Source organism: Brachyistius frenatus, unplaced genomic scaffold, assembly GCF_029030835.1.
Source record: "Brachyistius frenatus isolate BFR_SWC_R1_liver_20210118 unplaced genomic scaffold, ASM2903083v1 Contig_102, whole genome shotgun sequence".
Lineage (NCBI taxonomy): Eukaryota > Metazoa > Chordata > Actinopteri > Embiotocidae > Brachyistius > Brachyistius frenatus.
Window position 1 is genome coordinate 1,106,174 of NW_027210701.1, and position 27,214 is coordinate 1,133,387.

The 27,214-nt window shown below is 50.9% G+C and overlaps 1 protein-coding gene across 8 annotated transcripts in view; it reads right to left on the bottom strand.

Annotated features, from left to right (window-relative positions):
• The window catches only part of syne1b (spectrin repeat containing, nuclear envelope 1b), a 67,408-nt gene that overhangs the window by 36,734 nt on the left and 3,460 nt on the right, over positions 1-27,214 (bottom strand). For 2 of the 8 annotated variants that reach the window (XM_069711601.1, XM_069711597.1), the window contains exons 1-59: positions 25,678-26,002; positions 24,742-24,803; positions 23,031-23,126; positions 22,047-22,130; positions 21,361-21,453; positions 20,299-20,477; positions 20,013-20,209; positions 19,494-19,603; positions 18,167-18,199; positions 17,872-17,979; positions 17,653-17,790; positions 17,239-17,403; positions 17,041-17,153; positions 16,790-16,958; positions 16,604-16,700; positions 16,478-16,498; positions 16,055-16,257; positions 15,800-15,964; positions 15,565-15,717; positions 15,339-15,482; positions 15,072-15,239; positions 14,832-14,990; positions 14,586-14,750; positions 13,775-13,909; positions 13,448-13,606; positions 13,130-13,338; positions 12,258-12,366; positions 12,001-12,165; positions 11,100-11,267; positions 10,846-11,022; positions 10,601-10,741; positions 10,335-10,495; positions 10,072-10,222; positions 9,270-9,497; positions 9,091-9,189; positions 8,463-8,650; positions 8,232-8,355; positions 7,986-8,152; positions 7,538-7,691; positions 6,823-7,448; positions 6,554-6,733; positions 6,281-6,431; positions 6,012-6,170; positions 5,725-5,907; positions 4,095-4,196; positions 3,806-4,009; positions 3,519-3,726; positions 3,330-3,442; positions 3,037-3,242; positions 2,806-2,955; positions 2,429-2,720; positions 2,188-2,360; positions 1,797-2,106; positions 1,546-1,710; positions 1,063-1,419; positions 851-987; positions 588-765; positions 312-494; positions 59-202 (exon numbers count right to left, since the gene is read on the bottom strand). In XM_069711601.1, the coding sequence (XP_069567702.1) occupies positions 59-202; positions 312-494; positions 588-765; positions 851-987; positions 1,063-1,419; positions 1,546-1,710; positions 1,797-2,106; positions 2,188-2,360; positions 2,429-2,720; positions 2,806-2,955; positions 3,037-3,242; positions 3,330-3,442; positions 3,519-3,726; positions 3,806-4,009; positions 4,095-4,196; positions 5,725-5,907; positions 6,012-6,170; positions 6,281-6,431; positions 6,554-6,733; positions 6,823-7,448; positions 7,538-7,691; positions 7,986-8,152; positions 8,232-8,355; positions 8,463-8,650; positions 9,091-9,189; positions 9,270-9,497; positions 10,072-10,222; positions 10,335-10,495; positions 10,601-10,741; positions 10,846-11,022; positions 11,100-11,267; positions 12,001-12,165; positions 12,258-12,366; positions 13,130-13,338; positions 13,448-13,606; positions 13,775-13,909; positions 14,586-14,750; positions 14,832-14,990; positions 15,072-15,239; positions 15,339-15,482; positions 15,565-15,717; positions 15,800-15,964; positions 16,055-16,257; positions 16,478-16,498; positions 16,604-16,700; positions 16,790-16,958; positions 17,041-17,153; positions 17,239-17,403; positions 17,653-17,790; positions 17,872-17,979; positions 18,167-18,199; positions 19,494-19,603; positions 20,013-20,209; positions 20,299-20,477; positions 21,361-21,453; positions 22,047-22,130; positions 23,031-23,126; positions 24,742-24,803; positions 25,678-25,753 (9,654 nt within the window). In that variant the 5' untranslated portion in view covers positions 25,754-26,002. Of the gene's footprint in view, positions 1-58; positions 203-311; positions 495-587; positions 766-850; positions 988-1,062; positions 1,420-1,545; positions 1,711-1,796; positions 2,107-2,187; positions 2,361-2,428; positions 2,721-2,805; positions 2,956-3,036; positions 3,243-3,329; positions 3,443-3,518; positions 3,727-3,805; positions 4,010-4,094; positions 4,197-5,724; positions 5,908-6,011; positions 6,171-6,280; positions 6,432-6,553; positions 6,734-6,822; positions 7,449-7,537; positions 7,692-7,985; positions 8,153-8,231; positions 8,356-8,462; positions 8,651-9,090; positions 9,190-9,269; positions 9,498-10,071; positions 10,223-10,334; positions 10,496-10,600; positions 10,742-10,845; positions 11,023-11,099; positions 11,268-12,000; positions 12,166-12,257; positions 12,367-13,129; positions 13,339-13,447; positions 13,607-13,774; positions 13,910-14,585; positions 14,751-14,831; positions 14,991-15,071; positions 15,240-15,338; positions 15,483-15,564; positions 15,718-15,799; positions 15,965-16,054; positions 16,258-16,477; positions 16,499-16,603; positions 16,701-16,789; positions 16,959-17,040; positions 17,154-17,238; positions 17,404-17,652; positions 17,791-17,871; positions 17,980-18,166; positions 18,200-19,493; positions 19,604-20,012; positions 20,210-20,298; positions 20,478-21,360; positions 21,454-22,046; positions 22,131-23,030; positions 23,127-24,741; positions 24,804-25,677; positions 26,004-27,214 lie in introns of those variants that run through there. The other 6 variants (XM_069711604.1, XM_069711603.1, XM_069711602.1 and 3 more) reach the window with 5 other exon arrangements.

Consider the following 27,214-nt stretch of genomic DNA (forward strand, 5'->3'; position numbering starts at 1 on the left):
ATGATGCCGCGCTCTGATTGCGAGCGCTGTAGGCCGGGTGGAGTCAGCACATGAATACCTGCAGCTTGTGCAGCTCTAGCTTCTTGGCTGTGAGGTCGTGCAGCCTGGTGCTGCTCTCCTGCACCGCCAACTCGGTGGCGTTCAGGCAGCCCTGCAGAGGCTCCGCCGTGGCCTCGAAGTCCTTCATCTGAGAGAGGAGGTTCTGCAGCACAGAGGAGGACAGCTGAGGTGTCTCCATGACGATAAGCACGTCAACCACGCTACAGATCTGAGGGGGACGAGGTGACAGACATCCCGGTTGAAACTCTTACCTGCAGGCTGCTCTCTCTGCTGTGCAGATTGGTCATCATGTTCTTCCAGTCCTCTCTGGCCGTGTTCATTTTAGCCCGAACTACATCCACTCGGTCTTTCGCGGCGACGGCGGAGACGAGCGTGCCGTTCAGGACGACGGCGCTCAGCCTGGACTGACCGAGCTCTCTGTCGCTGAGGAACTCCTGCAGAGAGGAAGAGGAGGCAAGGAAATCTCTGAGCCTGTGTTACACTCTCTGAACACACAGAACAGGTGTCGGATCTCAGTCTGCATCTACCTGGACCCTCTGCAGGCTCGCCGAGGCCTCGCTCAGGTTCTGAGGGGCGTCAAAGCACTTGGCCGTGTTGATCTTGGCGTTGACGAGCCACTGCTGGAACTCCCTGAAGGCCAAGCGGAAGCCTTGTTCCAGCAGCTTTTCTTTGCTCTGACACTCTCTGGAGGCCTGGAGACCCAGACTGGAGACGAGACGGGGGAAAGACATGTGATGACATCATCCCACATGTTTCCTGTCTCACCTGCTGAACGTGGGCGTGTCCTCACCTGTTGTACTCCTTAATGAGCGCAGACACCCGCTCCGACTGCGTCCCCATCTCTCTGGAGAAGCGGCACAGGTCGTTGAGATGCGTCTTCAGGCCGTCGGACGTCGGCTCGGCTTTGATGAGTTCCTCCAACGTGTCCTGGACGGAGAACAGACACGATGAAGGATCGCGCTAACTCTGGAGGTTTATCATCTCCCGCAGACCGACACTGACCTTCGCCATCTGCCAGCCCTTCACCGCCTCCTCTCCGTCGTGTTTTCCCGCCGCCTGCACCAGCCGCTTCCTCCAGTCCTGCAGCTGCCGGCCGAAGTCGTGCAGGTCCTGCTCCAGCTGAGCCGACAGGCTGCTGAACTCCTGCTCCGAGCTGGCGATCTGAGAGAGCGCCGTCTCCAGGCTTGCACGCGTCTGCACAGCCCCGCGTTCCCACTGTTCCCATGACGACAGAAGGGCCGCCTCCTCCCGCTCCAGAGCCTCGTAGCCCCCCGAGCCGGTGTAGTCCCTCGCCACCGCCCCGCATCTCTGCACGCGGCTCAGCCTCTCTCTGCCGCGCTGCTTCGAGTCCAGCAGCTCCTGGAGGAGAGAAGTGACGGCGGAACAAATTTAAACGTCCACTTCATTCTTACTATGTCGAGAGGAGAGAAGAAGGAGGAGTGTTAAACCTCCTTCAGACTGCAGGACGGTTTCAAAGCTCCTCACCTGCACTTTGGAGAGCTTCCTTTTGATGGAGATGGAGTCTCCCGACAGGTCCGACCAGCGCTGCAGCTCCTCTTTGGCTGAAACCAGCCAGTCGTTGAAGTCTCTGACGGCGTCGAGGTACTGCTCGTGCTCAGACACGATGTTCTGCATGGACTGGACTTTACCCTGAAGGGCAGGACGAAGGCGAGCTGTCAGACACCAATCAAACAGTTTGTAAATGCAATGTAATTTTGTTTTGTTATGCTCATCACCTTGACAACAGCCGAGATATCAGAGAAGTGTGCGTTGAGCTCTGCCCTGGCCTCCGGTCCGAATGTCTGGTCTCTGGTTTTTTCGTGCATCTCCATAGCCTTGTCGGCGAGGCGGGACAACACGGCGGCGTGAGCGTCCACGTCGGTGTGGATGGCCCGGAGGCGCTCCAGCAGGAACGACTTCTCTTTGAGGCCTGGCTGCTGAGGCAGCGTCATCCCCACCTCCTGCTCCACCGACTCCATCCACTGCTGCAGCTGGCTCTTGTTTTCCTGGAAGCTGCTCCACTGGGCGACAGTCCACTCCAGACGACTGCAGACAGACGCCACATGTTATACAGGAAAGGGGAACGCAAAGATACAGGTGTTCTTCACAGGTGCACACGGCACCCACCTGTGGCAGCTCATGGAGGTCATCAGCATGTTGGCCCAGGCGTCCTTCAGGCTCTGCAGCTGGGAACAAATGAACTCCTGACCCTCAATCCGGTTGTGCTTCAGGACCTGTTCTCCTTTTCCGACGGTCATGTTGAGCTTCACCTCACCTTCGCCCTTCATGAGGAGGATGTCCTGCAGACAGAAAACAACCTGTAGGATCCTTCGCTTGACTCAGACACCGTGCGATGTTTTCCACTGACCTGCACGAGGCCCAGTCTCTTCTCCAGAGTCTCTTTGTTGCCCACGGTGCTGTTGAGGGCAGCGAGGCGGTCCTGGACTCCGCTGAGCCAGGTCCAGGTGGTGTGCAGCGTCTCCTCGAAGGCCTGCTGCTCCTGCAAGGTGAGCTGGCAGCTGCGCAGCCGCTCTCTGACGCGCCGCAGCAGGGCCTGGTGCTGCGACTGCAGCTGAGCCGACACCCTGGTCTCGCTGCCGTCGCCCCGCCCGCCCTCGTTCAGCGCCTGGCCCTCCTGGCCGAGCCGCTCGAAGGAGTCCCTGCATGAGAGGAAGGAGAGTTTAACCTTCAGGAGACAGCGAAGAAGAAACTCCTCCCCTCTCATGTTAGCGGGCCCAGCAGCACCTTTCTTTGAGCACCTCCTGCTGGTACTCCTCCACCTGCTCCAGAACCGCCTTCTCCGGACCACGCTGGTTGGCCTCCAGCAGATCTCCGCTCATCCGCGTCTCCATGTGTTCCAGCCACCAGCGCAGCTTCTTCAGCCGACCCTCGAACCTGCCAGGGATTCAGAGGGCTTGTTAAAACGGTGGGCTCGCAGACGGGCTGCGCAGAACCGGGTCGCGCGGGTCTCCTTACCCCTTCATGAGGGACGCGCTGTCCTCCAGGATCTGCTGGTTCTGCCGGCACTGCTCCACGAAGCTGTCCCAGTCCTGCTGGATGGAGGAGAGGTGCTGCTGGACCTGCCCGGCGCTGGCTTTGGGAAGATGGAGGAGGAGCTTCTCTCCTTCCTCGCAGACCTGAGTGAGGCGGACCTCCCCCTCCTCCACCCGGTCCATCGCCCCCTGAAGGATGACATCGCGTTTAGTTTCACTCCGATGTTTGTATTTCACCTGAATCTCCTCGTGTCCGGTCGGAGCTTCCTGCTTCACCTTCAGCTTCTGGAGTTTGCGCTCGACGATCTGAGTGTCTCCGGACCGGTCTGAACACTCCTTCACGATCTCCCTCTGCTCTGAGAGCCAGCGGTGAAACTCTTGGACCAGGTCTGAGGAGGCGGGAGGAAGAATCAGCATCAACATGCAGACTGAGAGTTCAACCGGGGAGATCAATTAAATTCTCACCGTTGAACTGCTGCTGCAGGCCGGTCTGCAGCGACGCCAGCGTCCGGGCCGACAGCTGGTTCCCCGACTCGTACGCCTTGATGAGGTCAGTGAGAGCTGAACCCAGACCGGCCAGCTCCTCCGACGGGTACTTCCTGCACAGCGTGTTGAGGCTCTCCCTGGTGGAGTCGATGCTGCCCTGCTGGTTCTGCAGCTCCTTCTGCAGGTCCTACAGCAAAAAACAGGGTTTAGTGTCTGACCTTTCGGGTGCTGTGGTTTACAGTGGGGGCCCGTGATTCATGCTCCACCTTCACTCTGCAGATGTCGTCCGGGTCGGACCCGGTGGGGGAGGACACCAGAGACTCCTCCATGCTCCTCAGCCATGCGGACATCTGGGAGATGTAGTCCTCCAGCTGCTTCCTCTGGGAGCTGAAGTCCACCAGGTTCCCACGGGCCTGCTGGTGTAGCTTCTGAACGCCGGCGATCTTCTTCCGCAGGTCGTTCTCCATCACCTGGAAAAGACATGACAGCAGGAGAGCTCATGTTTTCTGCAGAGGTTTCTCCAGAATCCTTCAGAACAAACGAAGCGTCGCATACCTGCAGTTTAACTGGAGTCTCCGGACTGTGGCTGCACTTCTTCAGCTCCAACACTTTGCTCTGCAGGGTTTCCAGCTTCTGCTCCTTCTCACTCATCTCAGCCTGCACAGATGAATCAATAAACGCATGCGTAAACAGTCGTTGGCTCATCAGAGGGACATTTTTAGAGTTTCTGACCAGAAGTTCAGGATTTTTGTTTGCCGAAACGTCGACCTGACAGGAAGATCTCAAAGTCAAAATCAGTCCAAGATTTCAGGAGAAACAAATCAGTTTTGTTTCATCTTAATGATTCTGCAAGTCAAATAAAGAAGATCTGTTCCCTTAGTTCATTCCTCTTCCTGATGCTCTATTTTCTTCATCACTTCTCTGTCTAATCACTCGTTCATAATCTTGTCGTCACCAGCGATATTTCTGTTAACGGTTTTGGAGCCAATAAACTGTTGGGTCCTGATTGTTGTGATTTTCCCTGCAGCATCTCATCTCCAGGACTCCTGTCCTACATCTATTTTACACATATCTTAATTTCATTATACTTACTGTTAAAAGTTTCTTATTATCTATTGCAGGGGTGTCAAACTCATTTTAGTTAAGGGGCCACATACTGCCCACTTTGATCTCAAGTGGGTCAGACCAGTAAAATCATAGCATAATAACGCATACATAACGACAATATTTCTCTTTGTTTAAATCATTGGTGAAGGTTTTTGGATGATAAACCCTGTTTTAAGATCTTTCTACAATAAACTAGAAACATAAAGACCAAAAACTCAGAAAAACTTGCTTTGTGACGCGTTTGACGTCAAACGCGTCACAAAGCGAGTAGCGAGCGCGGCTGCCTGTGGCACCGAGCGCTTCTTCCTCCGGAGCAGACGTCGCATTTACGCTGTTTTTGAAGCAATTACTGGATCGATTAAAAAAAAAAAAAAAAAAAAAAAAAAAAAAAAAAAACGTTTGTACTCATAAACCTCCATATTCTCATAGAAATGCAATTTATGTCTTTCTGTAATTTTCACACTTAGCAAAGTCATCCGGCGGGCCGAGCTGGACCCCCTGGCGGGCCGGATCCGACTCCTGATCTATTGGCTTGTATTTATTTATTTCCACCACACTTTCACACCTTCTACCATCTGTTGAGCTACTTTTACATATTTTTTTATTCCTCCCAGCTATCCCATCTCATGTTCTGATTAATTGTAACTTTTAATCATTTTTAATGCATTGTCCTAATTTTTTTTAACTCGTTTTTAGTTTGTAGTTCTTATCTCGCTCCATTTTACTTCTCTTACCGTCATTTTAGCTTTTAATCCATCTTCTACGTTTCTTTTATCTTTATCGTCTTGGGTGCATCGCTATCAAAGTGGTTTTTAAACCGTCTTATTTTCCGTTTGATAGTGTTTTTAATTTGTTCTCAAATATATATTTATATTTTTCTGGTCCACACCTGCCTGTCTTATTATCTGCCTGTCAATCATCTGTAAAGCACTTTGAACTGCACCAAAATGTAGGAAAAGTGCCGTATAAATAAAGTTTGATTGATTGATTTGGTCATCTCTCCTCATCAGAGTCTAAATTTATCGTTGTTTCTTCATTTTTATTCCTTCTCTCTGATGTCTCCTTGGTTGAAGAGTACCTGTAAGGCTGAGAGCCTCGCCGACACGTTCTGGCTGTTGTTGAGGTTGTTCAGACTTTCGTTCAGCTCCATCACACAGCTGCTTGTCCAGCTGTCCACGTCCTCGCTGATCTTACGCACATCGTCCCACAGAGACAAGCTGTGGTTCAGACGCTCAATATTCTCGTCGATCTTCTCCGACACCTGCAGAGTTTGTTTTTTTTTCGTTTTTTTTATCAGTTTACTGTCTGTTACCTCCCTATAAAAAACTAAATGATCACGTGATCTTCCTCCACCGCCACACTTACATCCAGCCACTGATCCACCAGCACCTCCATGTCCTGCTTCACCACGCTGGAGTCACAGTCGGGGATCTTCTTCAGCTCCATTACTAGCTGCTTCCCTTTGCTGGAGAACTGGTCCAGTTTGTGTTGCTTGGTAACCATCTCCGCCTTCACCGCCTCGTGCTGCGAGCGGAGCAGAGACAGCGAACCGGTGAGGAGATCCGACCGACAGACGGAGAGAGAGAAACAGACGAGGCAGGAAGCTGTGAGGAGGAAGTGATGGTGTGTCTGACCTTGGTGAGAGACCTCTTGGTGTCTTCATGGTCCTTCAGAGCCGAGCTGATCTCCACCAGAGGCTCGGCGCTCTCTGTCACGCCGCCGATAGTCGTCTTCAGGGTCTGGTACTCTTTCATGAGCTCAGAGAGGATGCTGCATTGCTCCTGTCTGTCGGTGGAGTCACACACACACACACACACACACACACACACACACACACACACACACACACACACACATTAGAGTCAAGAGTAAACTACAGTAAACTATATTTAAAACCCGCTGCTGACCTCTCTGTGAGGATCCTCTTGGTGTCCGCCCACGTCGTCTCCAGCAGGCCGATCTCCCGCAGCACCTCCCCGGCCAGCTCCGTGTCTCTGTGGGCCAGCTGCTTGCCTTTGTCCCGCAGCCACTGCCCCTCATGCTGGTGCGACTGCAGCTCGTCCTCCAGCTGGTTGAAGAAGCGCAGCCTGGCAGACAGAGGGACAACATGATGGTTCATACGCTCTCTCGTGGGGACAGTGTCTCTGAAGGACATCCCTGATCTGAGATACGTTACCGCTGCTGCAGGGCGTGCAGGCTTGGCTCCTTGAGGCTCAGGTGGTCGGCCTTCTCCTCGATGTCCTCCACGGCTTTGAGCAGCTGCTCCTTCCTCTGTCTGAAGGACGTCCACAGAGCGCCCAGGGCCTCGGCTTCGCTCTGCTTGGTGCCCAACAGGTTCCTCACGGCATCCAGCTCGGCGCTGAGGGAGTCCGCCAGCATGCGGCAGGACCTGCGGGACCCGTCCTCAGCTCCGATGTGGAGGTGAGCTTTGCAGAGGCTGCTGTCCAGGTTGACGGCAAGCGTCTCCAGCTGGCTGATGTCCGGGACGACGGTGGCCAGCTCCTGCTGCAGCTCCTCCACCCGTCCTCGGTCCCAGCTCCCGGCGCTCTCCACCGTCTGCCGGAGGCCGCGCAGCACTCCGGCCGCCACGCCGTGGGTCTGCAGGAAGGCCTCCAGCCGCTCCAGGCACTCCGCCTGCAGCGCCGCCACCTGCTGGGCCTCCACGTACGGCTGCAGGCAGCTGTCTGCTCTGCTGCGGAGAAGCCACGCGTCTCCGGGCTCGCAGAACTGGCAGAGCTTCTCGGCCTGCTGCTCCAAGCTCTGCCTCACGACGGACTGCTTCTGCAGGGCGGCCTGGGTCTCCTGTCAGAGGAGAGTCAACCACAGCGCTCATCATCCACCCGCTGACTCCTACAGTCGTCAGTTTGGAGGATAAACTGTAGAGGTCTCACCTTCACCTGGGAGGCAGCAGACTGGAGGCTGCTGATGTTAATCTGAGACTCGGCGTGCAGGTTTGACAGCATCGTCTCCCCCCACTGAGAGAACTTGAGCAGGGCCTGGTCGAATTGCTCCACCAGAGAGAGGTGGGTCTGCAGGTCTGAGATCCTGCAGGAGGAAGAAGATCCTCATCAACGCTGCAGCTCAGTTCATCAGATACAGACGGATACAGAACATTTAAGTCATACTGGATATTCACCAACTGTCATTAATCAATACAACAATGTCAAGTTGGCACATATCACTCTGTAGCAGCTAGACAAATAACCGTTTTTAACCCCGACTTGCATTTTTTGCTAATTTCTGCAATTTTACTGCAAAAAAACTCGCTTAAAAGTTACATCAACATTTTTGAGAAAAATCTAACATTTCTGATCAAAACAATCAAAAGACAACTCGTACCTCTGAGGGAGGACCTGGTTCTGGACCTGCAGTCTCCTCTGCAGCGTCTCCAGCTCATTCCTCAGCTGATGGACTCTGTCTTCGGGTGCGGTGGGAAACAGGGACGTCCCCACAGACAACAGCTCGGCGTGAGTCCTCTCCAAGGACCGGACGTCCGCGTGCAGCGCCTGCAGGGGGAGACGTTCATGCGCTCGCGTAACAGCAAATAATCCATTTAGAATTTATTTATTTTTTTCTGCGTTTTACCTGCAAATCCTGCGTCTCACTGCGCAGCTTGTTCTTGTCTGCTGACAGATACTGACACTCCGGTTTGGACACAGACTCACTTCTCTCCAAACAGGAAACAAAGCTGGAGCGCCGCTTCTCAAACCTAAAGCACATCAGAGACACGTCCGTGTTACACCGCAGCAGAAACGCGTCCTGTATCAATCTGTGCAGGTTATCAGTAGTTCTATCGGTGTGTTTGCGGGCTCCTACTTCTGCCACAGAGACAGCAGGTTCTCCAGAGAGCTCTGCTTGTCCTTGGCCTGCTGCAAGTTCCGGTCGTAGCGGGCGTTCAGCTCCGTCACCGTCCTCTCCGCCTGCTCTCTGTCACTGAGCCGACGAGCTCCGGCCGACAGCGACAGCAAGGTTCCCTTCAGATGCTCCAGACTCTGACAGACATCCTGCGGAGAGACAAGAAGTGACAGAGCAAAGCGTCGTCGTTACCAGAGCTGGACTGCCGACACCGACGGGAACGACAGCGCTCCGTTAGTATCGCTGTGTTTGTATGTCTTCGTCCAGGTGATAGTCACAGCCGGCGGTATGCTTTCTGTCCATCCTGTTCTTGTGAACGCGAAATCTCAAGAACAACTTGAGGGAATTGGGTCAAATTTGGCAAAAACATTCATATGATACCAAAGATGAACTGATTCATTTTTTGGGGGTTCAAAGGTTAAAGGTCAGGGCCACTGTGACCTCCATTGTACACATTCATGTGAGCATGAGATCTCAGGAACGCCTTAAGAGAATTGGGTCAAATTTGGCGAAAAACATTCACTTGCTACAAATAAGGAGGCATACATTCAGAGCGAATAAATAAACCAGAGCAGAGAGAAGTGAGTACCGTGTGCGTCTGCAGAGTTCTGTAGGTCTCAGAGGACGACGTGCAGGACTTGACAGGCTGCTCCAGTTTGGTATGAAGCTCACCGAGAGATGCTCGAACCTGGAAGACATCAAAGATAGCAAACAGGTTAAACGTCCAGGTCGGATTTCAACACGGCGTCGGTATCAGAGAGCGTTTACCTCCTGCAGGCTCATCGTGAACTTGTGCTGGTGGGACGAGCTCTCCTCCAGCTGTCCGTCCAGCTGCTGGACGCTCTCCTTCAGCTCCTCCCAGTACCTGCCGATCTGGGTGAGCCGGGCCTTGATGCGAGCCGCCTCCCCCGAGGACACAAACTGGGTCAGAGCCTGGGAGTCAGTCTCCAACTGAGAGAGGACCTCCGCCCGGTCCTGAAGCTCCGCTCCGACAGCCTGTGGCAAGAATAGAGTGGAAATGTTGTCAATAAAGTCTTATTATTTCCCCTTGAAGTGGCCCTGATACTCCGTCGTACACGTGTGCATGTGGTCACGAGAGTTTTTGCACGAGAAATTCATTTGTTTTTCTGTAAACGTGTGCATTAAAGCCAGCAAGTCAGCAGAGGACGGATATCTGCTGCATACAATCCTCTCGATCTGTAAACTAATCACAAGACATCAGCTGCTGCAGAGGACATATTTTAATTTATGGTGTAATTAATCATGGAATCTGTAAACGTACTTAAATATGGAAAAAGATCCACTTTGAACCTCCCATTTGATTTAAATCCAATTTTTCTTTTTAATTAAGTATTAATATTAAATGCTCATTAAAACCAACAAACATGGTTGAGTGGTATATTACGGGACATTTTCATGATGTCAGCACTGAATTAAAAAGCACAGACTTAATGAAGACTCCCTCCTCTTCCTATGTGCTGACAGTGTCGTTGTTATTGACTGTTATTGATTCTAGCTGCAGTGTTCTGGTTGTGCGGTTGCTGCTCGCCATCAGAGAGCAGAGCTGCACCTTCACTGAGCTGATCTGCTCCTCCAGAGGCCGAGTGGACGACTTCATCCCCTCCAGCTGCTTCTCTTTGTCGGAGATCCACGAGGAGAAGGCCTCGAAGCCAGTGCTGAACCGGTCCCACTGCTGCTTCATGTCCTCCAGAGTCCGCACGCTGCAGAGACGACAGGAGTTAAAACAAGTTGTATCTCGTCAGGTAGGAGCCACAGACCAGCTGACGTCTCCTCAGACTTCATTAACGGACAGTGAATCAGATGTGATCGCACTCTTTCTTTAGCCCCGCCTCCACCCGTTCCACGTGCTCGCTGAGGGTCCGGGCCTGTTGCAACAGCAGACTCTTGTTCTTCGGGCCGAGCTGGATCTCCGTGGCTCTCTTCAGCAGCGTGTTCATGTGCAGGGCCTCGGCTTCACACTGCTTCAGCAGCACCTGTTCACACACACACACACACACCGTCTCGTTAACATTCATCCTCCATCACATGCAGCGGCAGGACGGAGAACGGTTTAAAAAAAAGGCAAAACAGGTACTGACTCTGGCCTGGTCCAGCTCCACCGACAGGCTCTCCGCGCTGCTGAAGTTCAGGTCCCGCTCCATCGATGAGCGCGCTTTACTCACGAACTCATGCACCGCCTCCTGCTGGCTATCGAACTCCTGCCAGGCTGCCAGCGTCACCTGAGGACGACAGGTACATGTAACTTGAACTTTATATAAACCTGAAGGCGTCAGGAAAATCATCTCCCCTCCAGGGCCCTGCTCCCCTCCAGGCCCCTGCTCACCTCGAGGCTCTGCTCCTGAGAGTCCATGTTCTGCTCCATCTTGCTGAGTGTGTTCTCTAAACTCTGCAGGTCGTGCTGCAGAGCGTCTCCCAGCCCCTCCTCCGCCTGCAGCTGCTGCCCCCTGCTGATCAGCTGCTGCACGTCCTTCCTCTTCAGCTTCAGACGCTTCAGCAGTTGCTGTTCGAAGGAAACATGTTATTAAAATTCATTTGAAATCATCAGTAACGGATTTACCTGTTGGTGTCCTGCTTCACCTGGTGGACCAGCAGCAGCTGCTGAGCTTCTCTCACTGTGGAACAGTCCAGTATTCTGGTCACCTCGGCCTGAGCCTCCTTCTGACCCTGAACCAGGTCCTCCAGGGTGGACTGGACCTCCTCTCTGAACTGCACACAGTCGCCCACCGCCAGCACCATCTTCTCCGCCTGACGGAGAGACACACATCACAAAATGATAATAATACTGAGAAAACTGATGAAGAGTCATGAAGAATCCGTTCCTGTAGTTTATAATTTCATCTGTATGTAAGAATTATGTGACAGAACTTTTATCTGGATGATTGCAGGTCTCAGTTTTAGCTGTTGTCGACTGGAAGCTGTCAGTTTCAGGACATGTGACCAGAGGCTGCCCATCTGTCCCTCCAGGATTGCTGATTTTGATGACTTTCTCAAAAATTCAGATGTCATATTTTGAGTTTTAAGTGAGTTTTTTGCAGTAAAATTGCAGGAAAAAAAAAAAAAATTTTGCAAGTTGAGAGCCTTGCTGATTGGAAATGACCAGTTGTTTTTGTTTATGAAGTCAGTTTTCTTTGAAAAGACGACTTTATGTCGTAATACTTTTAGCAGAGCTTCTGTTGCGAAACTGCAGGAAGTTTCCACAAACATTTCTGAAATTGCAAGACTACGATGTTCTGGAGGGGATTTCTTCAAATTTCACACAAAAATTATTCAACTTTGGGTTCAAAACTTGTTTGTGGTCATAATTTCAGAATACAATCTAATTATGATAAAATAGTTCCGAATTGATTAATTTATTTGATCCTATTAGTGTCTAACAGGATAAAAGGTCAAAAGTCTTCCTTGCAACACTTTCCTGACATCTTCCCCACAAGTATGATGAGTCTGTTTCATTAATAAAACACGTGAGAACTTCCCCCACCTCGAAGACAGAAGTCAGAAGACCCTTGAAGTCGGCGGAGAGCTTGCTCAGCGTGCTGCTTTGCCTCTGGGCGTCGCTGTCGGCGCAGATCTCGATCAGCCCGGCCATGCGGACCTTCAGCCAGCCCAGGTTCCCCTCCTGCAGCTCGGCGTCGTTCCTCAGCTCCTGCACACGACCAGGAGGAGACACTGACCATCAGCGGAGGCAAGGCAGCACGGAGACGTCAGAGGATTGGCCACCGAGGTCATGCGACTCACCGTGATGGTCGCCTTCACCTGCCCGTACTTCCTGGGGTCATTGGCTCGACTCCTCAGCAGCCGCAGCTGGCTCTCTTTAGAGATGAGCCAGCAGGAGAGTTCAGCGTACCTGATGACAGCACAAAGAGAGAAACTCGGTCATCAGGGAGATATCGTCTCTTCAAAAACTACAAACAGATCTAATAAAGGAAACATATTAAAGGTTATTATATAATTTTGTTTCAAACTCTGGAAATGGTCAACGGAGACCCATGAAATGCTTCAGAAAGTCTACGGTGATGAGCCAGGCAAGGTGTTCTGAGTGACATTCACGTTTCAAGAGGGGCGGGGCTTCACTGTCCACAGTGGGTTTTCTTTGACGTTGGCGGGGTTGTGTCACTGTGAATTCGTCCCCCAGGGTCAGACTGTCAACACCGAGTTCTACTGGGACCTTTTGAGGCATCTGGTTTGAGCTGTTTGGTAACTTGAGTTTAGCTGGGCTGTTTTAGCAAAATTATCTGTCTGTTAGTTTTGTTAGCAGGACATTGTGTTGAAAACAGGCGATCAAGTGATGAAACTTGCACCACTTCCTCATCAGGGTTCTACGTGCACATCGCGATGCTGCACATCGCTCACAGCCTCTGAACCTATTGATCCACCTTCATAAACTATAATCAGTGTTTTCTACTTCCTGGTCATCAGTGTGTGTTGATGGATGAAGTATCTTTACTGTCCAATAAGCTCTCCAAACTGCAGCTGCTCTGCGTCTCAACTGAAGGAAGCATTGTCTCTTGATTACTGCGAGTATGTGAAGAATGTGACCCTGGCTGACAATGAACAACAACAACAACAACACTGTCTCATTATTGTGAGGGTGAACCGAGCCGCTGCACCTCGTGCTGTATTCCTTCCACTTGTCCTGGTGCTGCAGCAGCTTCTGATGCATGCTCTCAATTTCCTCCCGGGCCTCTGCCAGGTCCTTCCTCGCCGCCTCCAGGGTTTGGTGGGCGGGGTCGGCCTCAGGGAGCTTCTGACAGAGCTCCTCCATCAGCTGCAGCCGCTTGTCACAGATGGACTGAGGGCCCTTCTCCCTGAAGAAGGCCTGCAGATGACGAGAAGATCAATCATCATCATCATCATCATCATCCTCCCTCAGAGCTGCTGTGAATGATTACCGACTCCCTGATCAGTATCTAAACGCTGCTGCTCACCCTGTGCTCCTTGATGAGCCGCTCACTGCCGGTGCTCGCCATGTGCCGGTTCTCCCGGGTCACCTCCGCCTGACACTCCTGCAGCGACAGTGTCAGCTTGCTGCGCTCCACTTCCACCTTCAGGTGCAGCAGGTGGAAGGGGGCGTCGGTCTGGACATCCTGCTCAGGGAGGCATAATCCAGAGCTTTATGCATAGCTGATAATATTAGATACGATGTATAAATAAGGATTTAAATCAATCATCGTCTACAGACTTGTTGCAGGATGTTTGACGGACACTTGAATATCTGATATGAACGCATTAAGGAGATGACAGACAGCGACTACCTTCCAGTGTTTGTGCAGCTTCCTGACGGTCTCCTGCAGCGACTGCTGCTCCTGCTCCGGCAGGATGTCGGTCAGCTCGTCGCAGGCCTTCAGGAAGGTGTTCAGGACCCGCTGGTCGAGCTGCCCGAAGAACTCCTGCAAAACACTTCAGAGGATCACCTTGTGCAGGGCAGAGCCTCGTTACCGGGCAACTTCCTGCAATCATTCCTGTAGGTGTCTGCAAAATATCTGAGGAATGTTTTTGTATTCCTCTTTACTTGTGTTGACTGAAGGATTAACCGTCGTAGACTGGAACCAATCAATGCTGGTTTAAACAGAAAATATGTGTTGTGTGTTAACAAACAATGAATTCAATACAAAATAAATCTACACAATACTCCAGTAGAACCAGCATAACATAATCATCATTATTATAACTTAACATAAGTAACATGAAATACTGCAAACATCAAGAGACGAAGAACAAATGAAGCTCACATTTCACACAGACAAACATTTGTTCCCAGTTGGAGGTTCTGATGCAGGTGAGCAGAAGACTCGCACCTCAACTCAATTATATATATATATATATATATATATATATATATATGCTCACTCAACTCTTCTCCTCCTTCCTACTTCCTGTTCCTCCTCAGTCAGCTCCTCCTCCAGACCTGGTCTTCACCACAGTGTCTGATTGTGCGTCTCCATGTTGTGTTGCATTAGTTATTTTGATCTTTGGGATGTTTTGGTGCCTTATTGGCTCTCTTTGTGTAAATTAAACAGACTGTAAGTGATGAAGAAGCTCCTGAATCCTGCAGGAAAAACTCACCGTGTGTTTCTTCAGCAGCTCCTCTGGGTTTCCTCTCTCCATCAGACAGTTCTGGGCCATCTTCAGAACCTTCTCCAGCTCGACCCGGGACTCATCAAACCTCTTCATGAGGCTGCTGTTCGCCTCCAAATGTCTCCTCCACTCGGTGGACTCTTTAATCAGGTTCTGAACACGCAAACGAAAAACATATTATTAAAGCAGCTGTGGGGGCGGGTGGGCGGAGCTTCAGTTGGTCCTGAGGTTTACCTGCGAGGACATCTGCAGATCGGCGACCCGTTTCTGCAGGAGACTCATGTCCATGTGCTGCAGGGTCTTACTGCCGTTCATCAGCTTCTGGATGCTCTGATGGTTTCTCTCGATCACCGTCAGACACTTCTTACAGCTGTGAGTGAAGGTGGCCAGCTCCTGCAGAGCGACGGGACAGACCGCTGTCAGCTGTATGTTCACGTCCAGATTCAAAACGCTGCTGTTGAGTATTTCAGTCACCTGACACTTCTGTTTGAAGTCCATGGGCCCTTCGGACTCGCCGGTGCCGGTGATGTGACTGGCCTTTTCCAGAGCCTGGTAGAAGCCCGTGATGTTCTTCTCCATCTCTTCCAGAGGCGGTAACAGAGACTGGGAATCCCTAAGCAGCGGCAGACACCTCTCTCTCACCTGATTGGAGCACAGTGCATCATTAACAACCTTAAATCGACGACATCGCCAACAGCGTCTAAAACATTCAATTAGTATAAATAAGTGTCGTCCTCACACCTTGCTGAGCTGCTGTTTGATGGAAGCCATCACGTCCATCATCTGTGTCACCTCCTCCTGAGGCGTGTCTTTGGTCAGCAGCTGAGCCGTTCGGCTCGCCGCCTTACACGCCGCCTCCATCGCCGGCACTTTGTGCTTGATCTCCTGCAGGAAGATCAAAAGACATCATGTGACTTCACTGAGACGATCTGTGTGAGGATGGAGGAGGAGGGACCAGGCCGCTTACATCAACATCCTGAACGAACGCCCTGACGTTCAGGAAGGAAACCTGGACAGCAACCGTCATCTTCTCGTTGGTGGCGTCCATGAAAATTTTCAGGGTGTTGATGCCGTCCTGGTAGTCCTGCCTCAGCTTGTCCACCTCGTCCGCTCTGGCGTACTAAAACAGAAGCCAACAACAATGTGAGTGAATGTTCTGGATGAGAGGAGTCAGAACCAGGACCGGTGGGAGATTTATTTACATGCTTGACTTTGACGAAGAGCTCCCTCCACCTCCCGTTGAGCAGCAGGAGCTGCTGCTTCAGGTCACGGGACACGGTCTCGTCGCACGTCTCGATGAGGAAGTTTCCAGCGTCGTTCATGCCCATGTGCTGCTGGATCCAGTGAGACAGGTTCCTGAAGAAGTCCTGGAAGAAGGAGGGAGGATGGAGACAGACGGAGGTCAGCTGCAGCCAATCAAACGCGTGCTTTCACAACATCCACGTGTGCGCACGTACTCGCTTGGCGCCCTCCGACTGGTTGAGCATCTGCTCGCCGTCCTCCAGCCAAGCCTGCAGACCGGCCACCGTGCTGCTGTACTTCTCCCAGTTGGAGATCACCTCCTCCAGCATGCTGCGGACGCTGCGCACTTCCAGAGCCAGGTTCTTCCACTGAGCCGTCGTTTCGCTGAGGAACTTACTCACGCCCTCCGCTTCGTCAACTGAAAGGAAGAAATACAAAAACTGACATCTCTGAAACAGCTTCTGATCATTCGGTCTCGTGTTTCGATGTTAGCTCAGAAAGAATCATGCTCCATCTACCAACACCCTTCATGCAGAAATTATTTCTCTGTTCTGGGAGTTCGGAGGATGTTAATAAAAGAAAAGTGCAGCTTGGGAGACGGGCGGAGTTTAAAGATGGTCACAATGTTCTGGACTTACCTTTGTTACAGGTCTGAGACCCTGTAACATGAAATCAATAGTGAGACTGTTTAACCGGAGCCACAACAAACACTTCTCTATATATTTACATGAATAAATAACAGATAAAGTGGAGAGGAGTCTTACTTGAACTGTCCGACCTCACGTAAACCTCTGCAGCCTGTCTGAGGGCCGTGAAGATGATCTCATACTGATCAAAGAATCGGTGTCCTTCAGTGAAGGTCTGGAAGAGAAACGCAGACGTGAGACGACACAGTGCCGTTTACATCCTGCAGCATCGAACCACGACAACCGCCAACGACTGCAGCGTACCAGGTAGGTCTGCAGCAGCAGCTCCACCGAGTCCCGCCGCCCGTATTTAATGATCCACGACTTCAGCTTGGACTCGGCCAGCATCAGGAAGGCCATCAGGCGGTACTTCATTTCCCAGAATTCCAGCTTGATCAAGTGAGCGTGCGACGATGTCGACACGAAGTTGAATCTGCAGATCAAACAGAAAAGATGAGTTTCTGTCGATTAAATCACTTCGGAAGATAAAAACGTGGAAGTGGCCGTGATGTTACCGCTCCGCCATGTCCTGCAGCTGCTCCGCTGGGACGGGAACGCCGTTCACCGATCTGTCTCGGTGGATCTGCTGGAAGGTCTGTCTGTGGGACTCCAGGTTTTTCAACACTTCCTGCAACATTAAAACACAGATCAGGTCCTCGTGTCTTTGTGCTGTCCGTGTGTGTTGATGGCAGGACGGGCGGACGAGCCGTCACCTTGTGCTGCTCCAGTTTTCTGTGCAGGACGTTGGCCGTCTCATCGTGAGCGTGCTGGAGGGGGATGTCATCCCTCAGAGCCATCTCGGCCCGGTGAAGCCAGGCTCCAATCACGCCAAGTGGACCCGGCAGGGACTTGTCCAGGTGGATGTGCCAGTCCAGCAGCTGCAATAAAATAAAATTGAAAAAAAAACAGATTAGGCAACGCTGCTCAGAAGGAAGTCCACATGTTCACCAGCAGTCCGCCTATAAAAGGAGGTTTATTTAGCAGTGGATTGTCAGACTGATGAACAGATCCGCCTCTGTTCTCCCCCCCCCTCACCCTTGATCCAACCACTCTGGACTCTCTGGCAGCGGCTAAATACAGCTTCTCTCACTGCGATGATGCAACTTGTTTAGCAAAGAGAAAGTTACCCTGGCAGACACCCGGTCCCACGCCTGCTTCACCAGAGCTTGGTCCACCGACAGCTTCCCGTCCTTGTTCACCGGCTGCAGCAGCGGGTCCGTCTGCTTCTTCTTCATCTCGTACTGAACGCGGAAGCTCTTGAACGCCTGAAAGACCGAGAGGAGGGGGTGATTTGCGTGTCAGTTAATGTCGTCCTCCCAGCAGGGTGCACTCGAGTCTCGACTCACCTGGTATTTGCCCGTGAGATTCCCCTCAGCTCCCTGCGCCCGGAGCACGTCTCTCTCCAGCTGATCTAAAAACACCTTCAGCTCTCTGAGCATCTTCCTCTCCTCCCTCTGTCACAGTCAGACATGCAGCTTAGACCTCTTTTACAAACCAGCATCCAAAACTACAGACATGAACACACTCACAGGCAGGGAACAGCTCTACGTTTCAGGACTAATTAGTGTCAGAGGTTCAGGTAGAAGCAGGCATGAAGGGAAGAAGAACATCCTGTGGTTGAGTCGGTTTAGTGGAACATACCTCCAGCATTTGCTCTATATCTTGGGGACCAAACTATCCAGGAAAGCAGCAAGGCACACAGAAAGATGCAGATCCGTCAGAGAGGCATTAAAAACAGGGGGAGGAGGAGGAGGAGAAGAAGAAGAAGCAGAGACAGCGGAGGACGATGAGGGGGTGATTTCAGGTTTACACTCCACACAGAGCGCATGCAGCACCGCGGGCTGAACTCTCACCTGAAGCACCGGCACTGACAGTGCAAAAGTCGGAATTGAGCCGAGAAGCAGCTTAATGTGCACAAAAAATAAGTAGATGGAGAAATGAAATGAGTCTGTGGTGAAGGATGATGATGACGATGATGTGTTCGTGCTGTGATCAACAGTGATGAAGCTCAGCAGCAGAAGGACATACTGTTGTATGATATCTGCATGAGGTCACGCTCTAGACTTGATGATATGTGAGGTTGTTTTTAGGGAAATCAATAAATTCAGAGACTGCTGCTGTTGCACGTGAACGGTGTGCAGCACCGTGACATGCACGGAGAAGGAGGAAGGTATAATCCTGATGAGGAAGTTGTACAAGTGTCTTCGCTTGATCAAAGTCAGTTCCTGAATTCCACATGGTGCTAACAAGCTAACAACCAGCTAATTTCGCTAAAAGTCAAGTTAAAAAACAGCTAACAACGCTAACAACCAGCTAATTTCGCAACAACAAAAAAACAACAAACAGCTAAGTTCAAGCTAACAACCCTAACAACCTGCTAACAAAAAGCAAATTTTAAAAAAAAAAAAAAAAAAAAACAGCTAAAAACAGCTAATTCCGCAAAAACTAGCTAAACTCAAGGTAACAACCTGCCCACAAACAGTTAAGTTGGCAAAAAAAAAAACAATACAACATTTTAAGTTAACAAAAAGCTACCGGCCTGATAAGAAAGCAAGCAAACAACTAACTCATGACACCAAACCGCTAACAACGGTAACAGGCTGCAGAAGGTCCCAGTAGAACTCGGTGTTGACAGTCTGACCCTGGAGGACGAATCCACGGTGACACAACCCCGCCAACGTCACCCAAAAACTTATGTTTCAGGTCCAACGGTGAAGTCACAAATGTTCACGTACCGGCGGTCACGTTAACGTGTGGATCTTCTACCACTTCCTCATCGGGGTTCTACCTTCCTCCTCCTCCGTGCTGCTGCACATCGCTCGCAGTCTCTGAACTCACTGATCCACCGTCGGATCAACAACTCAAAACGTCACCATGCATGGATGCAAATATGAAATCTAGTGCGGTACAATGAGGCAACACCCTGATATGTTTGGAATGTGCGTCATCACAGATCTGAAGGAGGTACCTCGTCCTGCTGCCCGTCCGTCTCTCCGTGGTGCGGGTTCGGGTAGTGCTTGAGAAACTGTGCCACGTACGTCATGATGGACTTCTCGTCCGGCTTGTCCACGTCCACATCTGTGGGGCGACACGGACACGAGCAACAATCACGTAAAAGTAGGAACGAGCCGCTTTCCACCTGACAGCGAAACAGTTCGTGTCCTTGGAGGATGAATCCGCCGAGGCCCGACGGCTAATTATACACATCCGCTCTCATCGCCTCCCCTGACCCCGACGCTTCTAGAAATCATTTCAGCGCATCTCTCTCTGCGAGATAAAGCGTCGGGAACTGCAGAGCCACTGCAGACTGCTTCACTTCCTCAGACAGAGGCTGGACGTTGCGGGGAAACACTCGCTCACCATCTGAAGCTCAAACGCCCATACTGAATATTTAACGCAGCAGGAAGTCACACACAGACAGACAGACAGACAGACAGACAGACACACACACACACACACACACACACACACACACACACACACACACCTTCTGGATCCAGCAGACGGGGGATGCCCAGCTCATTTTCAGCCAGAGCGAACGCCTCCTCCAGATTCTCCCTGTTGCTCCTCTGCCGCACCTCCTCCATGTCCACCAGGTCGGGTCGGATGGCGTGCACCACCGACTGGAAGGCGACGCCGCTGCGCCAGCTGGCACCGAAGTCCTTCACCTCAATGCCGTGATGCCTGAGAACACATGTAGAAACGTGGACGATGATCTGAAGACTCTTCTCTCTCTTCTGTGCAGGAAAAAGAGGATTCAAAAAGTGACTTACTTGGCCGCCGTGCACTGCACCCATCTCAGCAGGGCCTTCTTGGCGTTGCCCTGAAATCTGTTGACGACCTTCCTCTTCATGGGAGGACTTCCTGTTTCGGAGCTGGTGATGCTATCCACAGAGGAGTTGCTGTTGGACAGGGCCTGCAGGGCCGGCAGGTTGCTGGTTAACTCCTCAATCTGAAAGAGAGACAGAAAGAGAGAAGCTGCTTCAGGTGGACGTCAACAGGACACACGTCAACACTTGGACCTCTGGTCCCGGAATAAGAGAGGACACAGGGATGAGCTGTGCTCACAGACGATGGTTTTCCTGAGCCCATGCAGTGATTCCCACTGCAGAATATAGTCTGTTTTTAATGCAGTGCTGCCCGAGGGCCCGAAGATCACCACCATCCAAAATTGGTTTTCAGCCTTGTCCCTTGTGTAGAGATTTCTCCAGATTCTCTGAATCTTTCCATAATATTATGAACCGTAGATGATGAAATCTACAAATTCTTTGTAGTTTTACGTTAGGAAACATCATGCTTAGATTGTTGCACTATTTTCCCACAGTCTTTTACAGAGCTGTGAACCTCTCCCCATCTTCAATGCTGAGAGATTCTGCCTCTCTGAAAAGATATTTTTATACCCAATCATGTTACTGATCTGTTGCCATGAAACCTAAATTAGTTGAGATGTTCCACCAGGTGTATTTTTTAGCATTACACACCTTTTCCAGTCTTTTGTTGACCCTGTCCCACCTTTTTTGGGAAGTGTTGCTGCCATAAAATTCAAAATGAGCACATATTTTTTATTAAACCAGAAAGTTTCTCAGTTTCAACTTTCGATATGTTGTCTTCGGTCTATTTTCAATTAAATACGAATTTACATGATTTGCAAATCATGACATTCTGTTTTTATTTACATCTCACACAGCGTCCCAACTTGTTTGGAAACGGGGTCATATTACATCATCTAAAACTAGATGCTCCTCCCACTGCAAAACTCATCCTGCACTGGACTGAACCGTTTGGTCCGCCCACCTCAGTGACTCTTACAGGAGCCACGTCACACGCCGCTTTACCTGAAAGTAGAGGATTATGGTCCATATCAAGCCGAGGACGATGGACGGTCGTCCGTCTGCGATGTCGGTGGCGTGAATGTTCACAAGTTTGATCTGAAACCGAAGCAGAAGATTATTCTGGGAGTCCCTGCAGACAGTTTGGAGAATAAAAGTTTCAAACTGCAAGCTTTGTTGTTGTTGTTTTTTTCCTCAGAGGCATCAAAGTCCGGTCTTTGATGCGGTTCGGTTCAGAAAAAGCCACGGAGAAAAACAGCAGAGGTTTAAAGGAAATCAGGCAGCACTGCAGAGACACACCAGAACCAGAATCCATTCAAACTCAGGAGAAAGCCTCAGATTTACAGACACAGAGCACTGCATCGAACACATCGTGCATCAAAAGAAAAAGAAAAAAACATGAGGTGAGGTCACGCAGGCCGTTGAACTGACCGGAGATCCTCGGTACACGGACTGAAGCCACACGTGACGGGAGAGAGATCACAATAGTGTCAGTGTCAGTCCTCCGGGAGACTCGGGAAAGTGGGACACGAGCTCCACAGAGCAGCGCCCCGGGGATTTAGTTATGTAATCAAGAAGTCCTGTTTGCTGCTGCACTGACAAACATCCAATCAGCAGCCTCCTCCTCTTCCTCATCATCATCATACACTCCTCTTTCTACTCTCACACACGCAACATTGCTGCATGCTCACCTTTCTGCCTTCTAGGAACTTGAGAGCGGCGCCGATGTTGGAGACCCAGTGGATCCTCTTCAGCTGCCGGCCTTGTTCACAGGGCTGCCAACGGACACAGGAAGTCAGCTTTTATTTTGTAGTATTCATTTAATTTGAAAGGGACAGTAGAGAGAAGGAGAGCAAGAAATGACATGCAGCAGACAGCTGAATGCATCGTACAGTGAATGTATCATTGGACAGTGAACGCATTGGACCGGACAGGACTGTGAACGCATCATCGGACAGTGAACGCATCAATGGATAGGATAGTAAACATATCATCAGACAGGAGAGTGAACGTATCATCGGACAAGAGAGTGAACCCATCTGACCGTGAACGCATCATCGGACAGGACCATGAACGTATCATCAGACTGGACAGTGAACGAATCATCGGACAAGACCATGAACGTATCATCAGACTGAACAGTGAACCCATTGGACAATGAACGTATCATCGGACTGGACAGTGAACCCATCAAACAGTGAACGCATCATCCAGGACAGTGAACGCATCAGACAGGACAGTGAATGCACCACACAGAGTTCACCATGCAGTGTGACCATGTGCTTTGCAGATGAAACAGCAGTTTGTGTGGATCGGTCTAATTGCTAAATGGAATCTGGGTCAGTCAGTGTGTGTGTGTGTGTGTGTGTGTGTGTGTGTGTGTGTGTGTGTGTGTGTGTGTGTGTGTGTGTGTGTGTGTGTGTGTGTGTGTGTGTGTGTGCTAACAGCTCCTCACAGCAGGGAGGCTGAGATCGCTGAATTACAGCAGACTAATTTATGCACAGAGATCCGACACTAAACTTTGGTTTTGTTCAAACTTGCTGGAATAGATTCCCTCAAACTCGTGCACAGATTTCAAGTTTCACACACACGGGATGAGACATTTTAAATCCAACACATTCATGCAGTGTGCAATTTAAATCCTGTGTAAAAAACAAACAAAAAAAACAACTTACAAGTCTTTGGCCAGACAGGACTTCCAGCAGCGCCAGCAGCTTCACCCCATCTTTGATGTCCTCGAACAGGTCGTTAACCTCTAGCGGTGGTTTGTGCTGCCGGAGAGGAGACACGGCATAAACGTGCAGAAAAAACATTCGGTGCAGTCAGAAAAGAAAAAGAAAAGCATGTAGAGTGTGAGAGGACGGGCTTGTTAGCAGCGAGCACGGTGCCTCCCTGCAGCTGAAAACATGGTGCCCGTTCCTTAGCGATGGCTCGCTGCCCAGCCCTGAGGCGACGGATTTAACCGTCTGCTGGTGTTCCAAATTTTTAAAAACCACACGCTCACCGACCTGCACGCCGTCACAGGTGACTGACGGCTTCTCTGACGACCCTCCAACCTGCAGCAGACCCACAGGAAGCAGATGCTTCTCCACTCCTGCCGTGGAGCTTTAATTAAAGGCACAGCTCGCCGCGGGGAACTGTTTGTTTGGCAGCGCGGGCCGTTTCACAGCTCCGCGTACTCCATGACAGGATGCAGTTGGCTGCGTATGTGGGGCAGAGCGGTGTGTGAAGAGGAGGCAGCGGTCCTGCTGCTGCTCGCTCCGTTTACTCTTCATCCTCATCCTGAACTCTCCTCTCAGATATTCGATGTTCAGTTAATTTACAGTCTGACTGCAGATATCAGGGGGATGTCTGTTAAAACAAAGATGAGCGACCCTTCAGTCTGTTATGTAGAGATCTGACCCGCCCTGGAACCTGAATTAAAAACCGCTGACGGTGTAAAAACAGTGTAAAGAACATGGATGGCGCTCGCTGATAGAAGCTGGCAGGAAGTGGACGCGGAGGCTGCAGGAAGTTCTTACTCAGATAAAACGCACACTCTCAGCTGCCCTTTCTAATACTCGTCCACAAACACAGACGACCTTCAACCTCTCTGCAGCTAGCAGGTCGTCACTGCGGTCCATCCCGCTGAGTGAGCCTCTTGCTGCCGTGGAAACCGCCCTGTTGACAATCCCATGATGCTTCACTGGTCCCATTGGTATGCACAGGCACTGAGCTGCAGTGCAGAGTGTGAATAATGATGAACGCCGGGACTGTTCTCAAGTTTTAGATCTGTGGGCCTAACAACAGAACCAGAACCAGATCCAGGACCAGATCCCGGAGTGAGACCCTGCAGAGTCAGAGCACGTGAACTTGTGTTATTGTTGTTCCTTTAATTTACATGCATGAAGCCCGGGAGCAGACGACTGCCCGCAGGGAACCGTCCTCTCCCTCCTGCTCTCCATCTGCACACGGCAGCACTGTCCCTGCCAACAGTGTCCAAACACACACACACACACACACACACACACACACACACACACACACACACACACACACATCACACACACACACTCACACACAACACACACACACACACACACACACACACACACACACACACACACACACACACACACACACACACACACACACACACACCAGGTCCTGAATTATAAACATGCTGCACTGGAGTTCATGGAGCAGCAAGGATCTTTAAATCTGGCCTGTCTGAGTAAACCTGTCTGGATTTCTCTCCGCAGCCTGAAACGTCTCCGACCGATAAGGAAGCTGCAGATTAAACCACCACGAAGATTAAAGGTGAACACGGCTTCAGTTGGAGGTTGTCACATCCTCCAACCTTCACTTGGGCCGGCAGACGTCGGCGATGAAGACTGCCCTTCTTACCTTCGCCAGATGAGAGTTGATCCATTTAGTGAAGGTCCTCTTCTGCACCGCCTCTTGCTCATCTGAAATGAAAGGACAGGGAGCGGGTCAGAACACGGGACTGCGTGTGTGTGTGTGTGTGTGTGTGTGTGTGTGTGTGTGTGTGTGTGTGTGTGTGTGTGTGTGTGTGTGTGTGTGTGTGTGTGTGTGTGTGTGTGTGTGTGTGTGTGTGTGTGTGTGTGTGTGTGTGAACCGATGCCGGCTGCAGCAGAAATGTGAAACGCACGAGACCGCCTGTCAGTCAGCAGCACAAACCTGCTGCTTCATCCCTCCGCCCGCTGCGTCAGGCGGCATCGCAGCCGCCCTTGCAGCGTGTGCGTGTTAGCATGCTCGCAGCAAGAGGAGCTCTCAGATGGAGGTCACACGAGGAGACCTGAACATTTCACAGCCTCCTCCGTGTTCGGCAACAACATGCCTGATTGTTTGGGCCTCCCTCCCCCCCCCCACCTACTGCTCTCTTGTTCTGTTACCCCCACAATAGTTCATGCATTATGCAGCAGGCTCAACAAAACCACACGTTTCTCTGCTTTGTGCCGCTGCCGTCGCGCTCGGCGCTGCTTCCTAACACCCCGTCGCAGACGCCGGCCGCCGCCGCCGCACTCTGCACACAGAGGCCATCTTTCAACATCCAGCCGCGGAGGTACGGCCAGCGGTCACGTGTCGGCAGGAACACATACATCCAAGTGAAACACATCACAGTCACCCACAGGCTTAACGCTCCATCACTGGAGCACAGGGGAAGCCCACTCAAGCGTATACAGATCACAACAACAACAATAACAACCACACACACACACACACAGCTGTGTTTGTGCAGCAGGGATTCACCTACAAACCGTCAGCATATGCTCACAGGTCAAAGAGACGAGGGACGGAGGCGGCTGCTGCCCTACTTACCGCGCAGATACTGAAAGAAGCCTGTCACCAGGTTTAACGAGGTCTTCCTGACAGAAAAGTCCTTGTACTGAGCCATTCTACACGCCGCGCTGCGGCACCGCGCATCTCACGAGCTCCGCGCCGCACATACGAGCCGGAGCGAGAGCTAAATCCACAGTGGAAACACTCGGCTGTCCGACCAGCAGGAAGCCGAACGAATCTGCTGCCGGAGAGCAAACGAGCTGCTGGAGGCTGGGATGGAAACGTACCCTCCTCCCACACACACACCCTCACTCACACACACACACACACTCACACTCACACACACACACACACACACACACACACACACACACACACTCACACAGACGGCAGGGCAGAGGAGGCTAACAGAGAGGCTGATTTACAATCCCATCCCTCCTTCTTCCTGTGTTGTCCCCGGCCGGAGCAGCCATGCCTGTGAGGATGTGCACAGCCCCCCGCTGCACTGCTCTCTCCTCGGAGGCTGAGGGCTCAACTCACAGCGCGGCTCAGCCAATCAGCACAAAGCAGGCGGTGATGTCACGGCCTCGGCTGCATTATCCCAGTTTAAGCCTGGTTTCTGTGTGTGTGTGTGTGTGTGTGTGTGTGTGTGTGTGTGTGTGTGTGTGTGTGTGTGTGTGTGTGTGTGTGTGTGTGTTTATAAGATGTATTTAATCTCCTTTGAAATTGACACAGTTGAAAATAATTTTTAAAAAAATCTTTTTTTGTGTTTTAATCTTTTTTTGTTTGTGTAAAAGTAAACAAGGTCCCTGCTGATTAAACGGACCAGAACAAAGTGAAGAGACGGACACACAAAGCTCTCCAAGCTGCAACACGGCTCAATAATTAATGCTGCGGCTGCTGGAGGACGTCCACCAGCTGCTGTCTCCGTGACGAGGCAGCGGACACACCCACACCCGGGATTCCCTTTGTACACACAGTGTCATGTCAAAGCCCTGCAACATCTCAGACCCAACAGAACCAAGTCATCTTGGGACCACGACTCTGCTGTCCTGAATAAACACAGCAGAGAGAGAGCGTCCTGCTCCATCACTTCTCTTACAACCTGCCTTTATTCTGTTCAGAAAGCTTTTCCGACAGGATGCTAAAAATAGGCCGGAGGTTGTGGTTCTATTATTACTGTTCAGGAGCTGCTGGATGTGGCCCAGAAAACACGCTCAGAAGAAAATGTTCCTTCCTTCAACATCCAAAGAGTAAAAAGAGGTTAAACATTGAAACGTTGCTGACAGCAGCACACAACAGGAACAAGGAGATGTGGAGCTTCAGAAAGTTCAGAATTTACTGTAAATCAAATATTTTTATATGATTTGATTTTAAGGGATTCATTTCCACGAGGAGAATAAAGACTGCAACGTTTTTTACTCCCATATTCTCATAAGAATTTCTTTAACACAACAATATCTTTTACAACAATCTCAAAGTAATCCATTCATATTAACAATCCTACATTATGCCAGCATCTAAATAATCGCTGAAATTTGAGTTCAGAATAATAAAATCATCCGTTTCCTGTTCT